Here is a 10000-nt window from a genome sequence, read left to right on the forward strand (position 1 = left end):
GTGGAATTTCCTTCGCAAATACAACACGTACAATAATACTTCGGTCGCGTAGGTTCAGAGGCCCAGTGCACGCGAGAGAGAATTTTACGGTTCGTAGAAGTGTGATATTATGCGACAATATTCATCAGCGAAATGTAGATGGAAGCCATAAACTTGTTCAGGTATTACATCCGGGAAGCGAGATGAAGGAATTTGAGAGAGGAAGAGAAGGGGAAGAAAAAAAAGAATCCATCCCATATATCCTCGCGCGGTTGAAGGAGGGAGATATTATATGGAAGATGTAGCAGTATGTAGGCTCACCTGGTGGTCGCTGTAGCAGGCGTGGTGGAAGGAGGAGGGGGAGGGCGAGGGGTGGGGCCTAGGGAATAGGGGAAGGGGGGAGGAGGGGGAGAGAGGAGGCTAGCAACGCCGTGCTCACTAACACTGGAGGGCTGCCGTGCTTAGCTTTGGTTGTTCCTTCTTTCCGTGGGTCGTCGTGTCGTGTGTCGTCTACGGAGACCACAGCTGTCGAGGTGAGAAAACAATATTGCTTGTTCTCGTTCTTTATTTCTTCTCTCTCTCTCTCTCTCTCTCTCTCTCTCTCTCTCTCTCTCTCTCTCTCTCTCTCTCTCTCTCTCTCTCTCTCTCTCTCTCTCTCTCTCTCTCTCTCCCCCCCCCCCTTTTCTCATTCCCGTTTATCACGATTTTGCTGGTGCTCCCATTTCTCCTCCTTCCGTATGAAGGTAAAAACATTGATAGATGATCGGCTCTCGTATATTATACATATATAAGCTGCGGCGTTCGAGCTCCTTCGTTTGGCTTTGTGAGCATGTGTGTTTGTGCGCTGAAGGTTTATTTGTCGAGCAGGTTAACTGTAACACGCGGATGGGTCTTGGCTGCTCTTTCCGCGGATGTAGCTCGGCAATTTACATATCCTGTAGTCTGTCTCTGGCTCGAGCTGTCTCTGTCCGTCTCGCTGTTTGTGTCTGTCTCTGTCTGTCTCGCTGTTTTTCTGTTTATGTCTGTCTCGATGTTTGTTTTCTGTCTATTTCGCTATTTAATTCTGTCTATTTCGCTGTTTAATTGTCTGTTTGTCTCGTTGTTTGTTTTATGTCTGTATATTTCGCTGTTTCCTGTCTGTGTTTGTCTCGCTGTTTATTTCTGTCTGTGTCTGTATCGTTGTTTATATGTCTGTCCGTTTCGCTGTTTCTGTCTGTCTGTCTTTCTGTTTGTCCGCTCTCTCTCTCTCTCTCTCTCTCTCTCTCTCTCTCCCTCTCTCTCTCCCTCTCTCTCTCTCTCTCTCTCTCTCTCTCTCTCTCTCTCTCTCTCTGTCTGTCTGTCTGTCTGTCTCTCTCTCTTCCTCTCTCTCTCTCTCTCTCCCTTTCCCTCTCCTTCTCCCTCTTTCCCCTGTGCGTGTGTGTCTCGCCCAACGTCGCGCATGTTCAAACGTGGTGTATTGTTTGGGCAGAGGAGAGTGGGGGGGAGGGGAGAGGAGGAGCCGAGAAAAGTACTGTCTTTAAGGTCAGGTTGGATATTGTGCTGTTTTCACGTCGAAAGTTTGTGATATTACACTGGTTTATTATTTTTTTAAAATCTCTCTCTCTCTCTCTCTCTCTCTCTCTCTCTCTCTCTCTCTCTCTCTCTCTCTCTCTCTCTCGTTCTTCTCTTCTGTTCTCTATTTATTATCTCTCTTCTCGGTCTGTCAGTCTTTTCATGGCAAGTTATTGATATATATTTTTTCCTTGATTAAAAAATGTAACGATCTTTTCTATGTCTCACTTTCTCATTCTCTCGCTGTCTCCCGTTTTCTCTCTCACTCACGCTCTGTCTCCCGTTCTCTTTCTCTCTCTCTCTCTCCCTCCCTCTCCCTTTCTCCCTACCGCCCTTCACTCCCTCTATTCCCCTCTCTCTTCTTTTCTACCTTCCTTCCTTACTCTCCCACTCCCTCCCCATCTCTCCCCCTTCCTCTTCCCTCTATTCCCCCTCCCTCTCTTCCCCCTCCCGTTCCTCCCTCCATCCCCCTCTTCCTCCTCCCTTACTCCGCTACGAAGGTAAAGGCATTACGTAGCTTTAGGAGGAAAGGGGGTCCTGATTACATTTTTTAGTGGTTTGGGCGTCGGAAGGTGAGAGAGGTTGAGGGTGGCGGGGAATGGTGTTTAATAGCCGTGTGTCGGTCAGGTTGATGGATTGTGTTTTTTGTGATGCGAATCTGAGGTTAGCAACCCCCCCCCTTCCCTCCCTTCAGATACACACCCCTCTCCCCCTCTCTTTCTCTCCCTTCATTTGCTTTTCTCCTTCCTTTCCGTCTCTCCCTCATTTCTCCCTTTCGGCCCTTCCCGTCTCTCCCTCATTTCTCCCTGTCTCTCCTTTCCGTCTCTCCCTCATTTAACATTTTCCTCATTATACTCCCTTTCCCAAACCCCTCTTCTCCTTCTTCCCCTCTCCTTTTCACTCATTATTTCACTTATTCCTCTTATCTGGTATTTTGCAGTTTGATTCTTAACAGCGGGGTATGAATAGATATCCGGTGTGGTTTTTTAGAATATATTTTTTGAAACAGAGATTTGCTTATATGATGGAGAGGGGGTAGGGGTGGGGGGCTGGGGGTTTATTTATCTCTCGCGGATGGAATGACCTGTAATAAATTTTGTTTATCTTGACATCAGCTTTGATTTACAAACAAAAAGATTAGGGGAAGGGAGGGGGAGGGGGGGAGAGAGGGAAGGGGGAGGGAAGGGAGGGGATCTCTTCCCCCCTCCCCCCCTCCTTACTCCCCTCTCTTTCCCTGCTCCCTGCCCCCATTCCTTCTTCAAATGTTAATACTTCCGCACTGTAGGGATGCCTTTCCCACGCCCCCTTTGGAAGCAATCTCTAAAAATCACACACAGTTGTCGACTGAGTTTATGGCGTGCGTCGAATGGCAGATATTGTTTTCAACCAATTGTCCGAAAGCTATAAAGATGGCCTCGACTTCGACTTCGGTGGCCGCGGAGATGGTCCATCTTTATTTTCTCGTTTCTTTTTCGGTTTATGGCGACCCGAAAAGCTGCAAGATTCATACGCCGAGGGAGGAAGGGAGTGAAGGAAGAGGAGGGAGGCGGGGAAGAGGAGAAGGGAAGAGAGGGAGTGGGGGGAGGGGAGGGGAGGGCTGGGACAGGGGCATGGCAGGGGCAGGGGTAGGCCTATGTCTTAACTATATTGCTGGGTCTCATGCCTGAATAAACAAAAGTATAGGAACCGCCGCAGGAATAACGGCATCTCGAAGACCGCGTCGATGAGGGGGAAGGAGAGCAAGGATGGAGAGAGAAAATAATCGTCCGTATTTCTAAACATGAAATTTATTAGATTACAAGAACTCCGGATTCTCGGGAAATTATTGAATGTTCCCTTCATTATTTACGGCATACATTTTATTGAATGTTCCTCTAATCATTCAAGGTATGTATTTATAAAGCCACAGGAAATCGCGATTCGACTGATTATAACCCACATTGTGCTTCAGTGATCGAGTAAGCGTCCCATGACCCATTTTCCGAAAGAGCGCTTTTCTCTCGCTCTCCCGCTGGGTCCACGCCTTCATGGTAACACGCCATTGCAATAGGATGCGATACCGTAGTTTCCTTTGATCCTTATCTTGAAAAAAAGAATTTCGAAAATAATCCATATAGAGATGTTAAATGGCGCCCTCGAGCGCCGTGGAATGCTGGTGATTAGAGAGACGTCTATTATAAATTATTCTCGGGTGAGTTACTACACCAAATTCCATCTGTGTCGGTCTTGGATGTCCAGCTAATAAATACATTTTAAGACGAGGCCAGAGTTACAAAATGTGGGGTATAGGTTGTTATTTATTTTCTGGGCCGAGCGTCACGCCATTTTCGCTCCTCCGCTCCTTAGGCGTAGAGGCCATATGGAGTGATCGATGCATCTCGAGGCACCTTCTGCCAATAACAGGGCGATGTTGCCATATTTCACGTTGCCGTCCCATGTTTCAGACGGAATCAAGATGAGATAGACGCGGAAATACGTTCATCACTGCCATTATTTCCCCGTTAGCCCTTGCATAGACACGTTTGAGGGCTTTAAGAATGCGCTGGCTCCTTATGTCTCTCTTGAGTCTTCAAGACATTGTCTTGTGAAGCCATTTTTTAGGATGGCCCTTGCTCGCGAGTTGCCATCTCGTAAATTGAGAAGCGGGGGATGTTGCCGTAACGAGGTGTTCTTGCCGCCGACGACTTACTCGATGCAGCCAATGAAAAAGTGCAAAAAAGTTTAGTTTAATAGGCTTTACTGGATGAATGAAATCCCTGTTGTTACTAAGCTCTGCCTGGCGACATGCGGCAACTTTCGGCGTCCAAACCACGTGACTGAATTCGGTAGGGGGACGGGGGGAGGGAGGGAGGGAGGGCCTTCAGAATGACCAAGATAATCAGGTTCTACCTTTGTGATTTACAATGAAAATACTCCAAACAAAACTTTTGCTTTCTGCTCCGGTGAGACACGAGAGGGAGGAGGAGGGGGAAAGAGATGGTTATGCAAATGCGAGTGTGCACAGTTTAGCAGTATGATGTTTCTCAAGACATAGGTCTGTCTCCAGGCTATTCTTGGAGAGAGAGAGAGAGAGAGAGAGAGAGAGAGAGAGAGAGAGAGAGAGAGAGAGAGAGAGAGAGAGAGAGAGAGAGAGAGAGAGAGAGAGAGAGAGTTATTTAATAAGTTATAACTCTAAATATAATATAGTCACCTGCGAGCGAATATGTGATTACTGAATCAAAGCTTAGGCATTCGGACATTAAAAAGAACATATATTATTTATAGGTAATTGTTGGTTATTCAGAGCTCTAAATATAGCAAGATTTGATTCCGACCTTTCCTGCGCTTAATTGTACAACTATTTAATTATACTTTTCTTTTATCATTATACTTTTCTTGTACATATTAATAGCGAATCTCAAGACCAAGATGGTTGTTATTATTGATCTGCAAGTCAATGCCGGGTCGTGTTCTATGGCCGTGGGGTTTCGTCGCTTATGTCAAGTAGCATGACTCCAAGGCTCCAAATTAAGCCTTGCGTAATCTGTAATTGGTTTCCTGTGTTCATTATACGGTATTAATGTCATGATTATATTTCTCATACCCTTTTTCCTCTACCCAGAAAACCCTTTATATAAATCACCACTAAAATATAAATACGGCGGTCCCATGTCCTTTTCCTCCTTATTTCCTTCCTCTTTCTTCCTTTCGTTAAAGGAGTCTTGCCGAAGTAACAGATGTTTCTCCTCTCCCGTGCAGGTCAGGTGTCCTTGGTGAGCGGCCGGGCAGCTTAGGCCGACTCACAGAGAGCGGACGGTCCCACACTCCCTGGCGGTGAGCGCGCCAAAACGGAGCCAGCGCCCGTCGAGAGCGCACGTGTGTCTCTCACTCTCCCGCGGTCACTCGAAGTTCCTCTCTTGTTCGACACGTGTGCACTTAAGGTCTCAGTGATGCCCCGGCCAGCAGAGGTCCGAGGCCGGGTCCCCGTGGGCCGGAGCTAGCCATGGCGAGTGGGTCGCACCATTGCAAGGACTGCGGCTTGTATTTCGAGAGCGCGCGGTCCCTCGACGTTCATCTTCAGTATCACAAGGAAAATTTAATGAACATGTGGATGGGAAGTGAAGAGCGTCCCCGAGAGGGAGGTGCCCCGGCGCCCTCACCTGTGCAGGGAGAACTGACGCCCCTGGGAGTGAGCAGCAGTGAGGGGGGTCTAGTGAGCAGTTCGGTGCAGAGTGTGAATTCGGGAGTGAGCTCGAGCTCGTTTACGGCGCCTTCGCCCATGCAGTACGAGTACAAGATGTCCCCGGGCCTCCAGTCCCCGCAGGGAGGAGTCGTGCCCCAGGGACCGCCCTCGGGCCACGGCCTCTCCGTCGGCTTCCCCCAGCAGTCCCCGGGCGGCTATTACCCCGACTACGGGCAGCAGCAGGCGCACCACCAGCCGCAGCAGTACGGCGGCTACCAGACAGGCTTCCTCAACGGCGGCTTCGACGACGGCTTCTACGGCAGGCCGGCGGCGACCACCCCCAGGTTCCACCCGTACATGGGTCGGTCCCCCGTGCCCACGCCCTCGCCCGGAAACACACACTCCGAGGTGAAGGACGAGCTTCCAGCGGCGGACACGCCAGAGATCCTCGACCTCGACTCGCAGAAGGTCCTCGGCAGCGGCGGCATGCAGCAGCCGCAGCAGCAGCAGCCTCAACCACAGCCACAGCAGACGGGGCCTCTGCCGCCCATGTGGCGCCCACACGAGCAGTTCGGCCCTCCTACTAGCATGGCGCCTGCTATGGGCGGCCTCCCGCCTATGCAGCAGCCGGGCTTCCCTGGCCCGCCGCAGCCTCCGCCGCAGCACCTCCCTGGCCTCGGCGTCGGCAGTGCCTTCCACTCCAGCGGAGGCGCCATGGGCGGCTACAACCCCCAGGGCTTCGGCGCCGCGCCCCAAGCCATGAGCAGCCCCAGCTCGGTGTACGGAGCGCCGCCGCCCTCGCCCAGGGACGCCGGCCCGCCCTCCGAGTTCGCCTCCAACGTGAAGCGGCCCAAGAGCTTCAAGTGCGAGGACTGCAATAAGTGGTTCACGAGCCACGGCCACCTCAAGCGGCACTACAACACGACGCTGCACAAGAACATGACCAAGCTGAACGGCGGCAGCGCCTCGCGCTCCACGCCCGACCCCACGCGCCCGCCCATCCTCTCCCCGGGCGCCAAGAGCATCGGCGAGGCCTCCAACCTATCCAGCCAAGACGAAGAGTCCAACCTGTCCGCGGCCGACGCCCTAGAGACGCCCCCGCCGCCCAGCCTTCAGCAGCCTCCGCCTGCTTACAACCCGCCGCCCTCGTCGCTGTCGGGATACCAGCCCCCGGGCGTGCCGGGCCCCTCGCAGGGCCTCCACCCCGCCCCGCCGTACAGCCAGGCGCCGCACTACCTGGGCGGCGAGCAGCCCCCGACGGCGCCCACGCTCTACCACGGCCACTTCAGCACCAACCCCAATGGGTTCGGGGGCCAGGCCCCCCCGCCGATGGGAGGAGGCCCCCCTTTTTTCCCCGGCAGCGGGAATAACAACTTCACAAGCTACCAGCCGCAGGGGGGCCACCAGGGCCCGGGGTTTCATTCCATGAGTGATTTCCCCGGGCAAGCCCTGGATGGCTTTAACAGTTTCAAGTTGGAGAGCGAGCGAGGCGTGGGCGTGTCCCGGTCCCCCGACCCCGTGGGCGGCGACACAGGCTCCGAGGCGTCCATGGACTCGAGCGAGTCGGGCGGCACGACGTCCAGCACCGCCACAACCACGACGCCGGGCGAGGGCTCCTTCCGGTGCCAGGACTGCGGCAAGCTGTTCAATCGCATGTGCTACCTGACGCAGCACCGCACCACGTACCACGAGGGCGAGAAGCCGTTCAAGTGCGGCACGTGCGGCAAGCGGTTCCCGGACGAGATCTCGTTCAGCGACCACCAGAGCAAGCACGCGGGCGACAAGCCGTACAAGTGCGAGGTCTGCCCCAAGCAGTTCAACCACAAGACGGACCTGCGGCGCCACATGTGCCTTCACACCGGCGAGAAGCCCTTCACGTGTGAGCAGTGCGGCAAGGGCTTCATCCGCAAGGACCACATGCTCAAGCACTTCCAGACGCACCGCAAGAAGGCCATGGCCGCCGCTGCCTCTGCTGCCTCATCCCACCCGCCCCCGGGGCCACCCATGGGCCATGGCCCACCCGGCTTCCCTGGCCACCACCCGGGCCACCGACCTGGCGTCCCGCCCATGGCCCACCCAGGCCACGGCCCGCCCGGCCATCCAGGTCATCCTCAGCACGTGGTGGCGCCACCTGTTTACTGATGATGGCCCACGCGTGGCCCCGGAGTGGGCGCCGTGTCCCCCCGCCGGTGACCTGGCCCCGGAGTGGGCGCTGCGGTCCCTTCGGTGACCTGGCCGCATGCGCCCGCGCCCGTCTTCCGCCGGTGCTGAGTTCCTGTGGCCGCCACGCCCTGCATCTACCTCACGCGGCTCCAGCCGCCCTGTGATACCGCGCCAACATTCCATGCCGCGGGCGGCCGCCCCTGTGCCATACTGAACCGCCCGTCGTCCTCGTGGGCGGCGGGCGGTCGCCCCGGCCCGGCCTCGTGCCTCGCGTTCCGTGCCTGAGGCGTCCGTTACCTCGCATCGTGTCCTCCTCTTACTAAGAAACACACCTGCTCTCAGAGGCTCAACACTAGTGGTCGCCGCCAGTGTGCAGGGAATCTACCTGTAGCAGTATTGTTGTGGCCGACGCCCATCCGGAGTGGGGGTGTCCCCCACCGCACCCTCCCCTCTGAGCCATCCCGCGACCCCCCCCTGGCTCCTTCCGTGCCATCCTGCCCTTCCTGCCCGGCTCTGCCCCGGGCCTGTGCCACCGCAGCCCCACCACCGCCCAGTGCCCGAGTGCCAGCCCGCAGACAGTATTACACACATGTTGTAGGTGACGTGCAGTGCCATTGTGTCAGTGTCAGTGCTTGTTGATCCGATGGTGGTGGCGGTGGTGAAGACACCCGGGTGAGGACAGCCCACCACCAGCGACATTTCGTTGCAGATGCAGCGGCTGTCGCAGTAACAACAGCAACAGCAGACAACAACAGCAGCAGCAGCAACAACAGCAGCAGCAGCAGCAGAAGCAAGAACGGTTATATACAATACCTCACAATACTCGGTATACCTCAGCATGTGTCAAAACTTATGCACAAAACCTAACAGGGTTAGTCTTATGCAAGTGATAATATGCTATTTGGTGTTATGGTGACGTTGTGAATGTGATGGTGACGTCACAATGGAACTTTACCTGTGACTCATGTATGTCTTCAAAGTCTACCAGATTTTGTAGCCATTTTTGGCGATTATTATTTTTACATAAATAGCTGTCTCTTTTAAATGAAACAGAAAATGATGAAAAATGATTTGGTGTTCAGATTAATGCCAAAAAATGATTTTTTTGTTTCATAGGATCTGACTTCTGAAATGTTATCAGTCATGTCTTCAGGTTTTCTCCCTCCCCCGAAAAAAAGATAATTAAAACATGGTAAAAACAAAAATGAAATGAGAAATTCAAAACAATTCCATTTAGGCTGGTTCCTTCACCCTCCCACCCCCCTCTGAGGCCCCTGGTTGTGCCTGCGAAGGTGATTAGCCTAAACTACTCATTGGTCCTTGAATTGGCCTGCAATTAATGAAAGACACTGATGCTATTCGACTTTTCCCCTTAGTTAATATCTAAGGTTGTTTACAAGTTGGTAAACTAGTGACCGAGGGACACTTTGTATATCATTATCATTAATGTAATAGTAAAAAACTCAAATTTAGACCTTAGTGATATTGAATTTAGACGTTAATAAGGACATTTGTGTTACGAATTTTAGATTTCTTTCTAAGAATAAAGACTAGTTTTTGTATCTGACTTTTGGTCTAACCTTCGCTGTATACCATGCTAAAATGTTTCTTTGCAGTATGCAAAACTTTGTGAATTAAGTGAGCTGATGATTGCATAATTGCCTTAAATATGAACACAAATAAAATGATGCATTAAAAGATTGAACATCATGATTCTATTATTATGCTTATATATTGATATGCACGCAGTGTTGTATTGTGATGCATGAGTGCCACGTGAAAGATGAATACACTAAATTTGAAAAGCAAAAATATGTCTGAGGTTATTTTGACGAACAGAAAATAGAAAGAGAATTCATAATCTGATCCTTTACTCTGATACTCATTTCTCTCTCTTTCTCTCTCTCTCTCTTTCTCTCTCTCTCTCTCTCTCTCTCTCTCTCTCTCTCTCTCTCTCTCTCTCTCTCTCTCTCTCTCTCTCTCCCTCTCTCTCTCTCTCTCTCTCTCTCTCTCTCTCTCTCTCTCTCTCTCTCTCTCTCTCTCTCTCTCTCTCTCTCTCTCTCTCTCTCTCTCTCTCTTTCTTTCTCGCTCAATTTTTGTATCTATCTGTCTCTATCTTTTCCTTACACATGCCAAAAATAGAAA

At 52.1% G+C, this 10000-nt stretch overlaps 1 protein-coding gene across 2 annotated transcripts in view; it reads left to right on the top strand.

Annotated features, from left to right (window-relative positions):
- LOC113826255 (protein glass) overlaps window positions 1-9415 on the top strand; it is a 10589-nt gene extending 1174 nt beyond the window's left edge. Inside the window, exons 1-2 of one of the 2 annotated variants that reach the window (XM_027379129.2) lie at window positions 424-512; window positions 5269-9415. In XM_027379129.2, the coding sequence (XP_027234930.1) occupies window positions 5513-7834 (2322 nt within the window). In that variant the 5' untranslated portion in view covers window positions 424-512; window positions 5269-5512 and the 3' untranslated portion in view covers window positions 7835-9415. Of the gene's footprint in view, window positions 1-423; window positions 513-5268 lie in introns of those variants that run through there. The other variant, XM_027379128.2, reaches the window with a different exon arrangement.
- The last annotated feature ends 585 nt before the right edge of the window (window positions 9416-10000 follow it).

This window comes from Penaeus vannamei, chromosome 13 (genome assembly GCF_042767895.1).
Source record: "Penaeus vannamei isolate JL-2024 chromosome 13, ASM4276789v1, whole genome shotgun sequence".
Taxonomy (NCBI): Eukaryota; Metazoa; Arthropoda; class Malacostraca; order Decapoda; family Penaeidae; genus Penaeus; species Penaeus vannamei.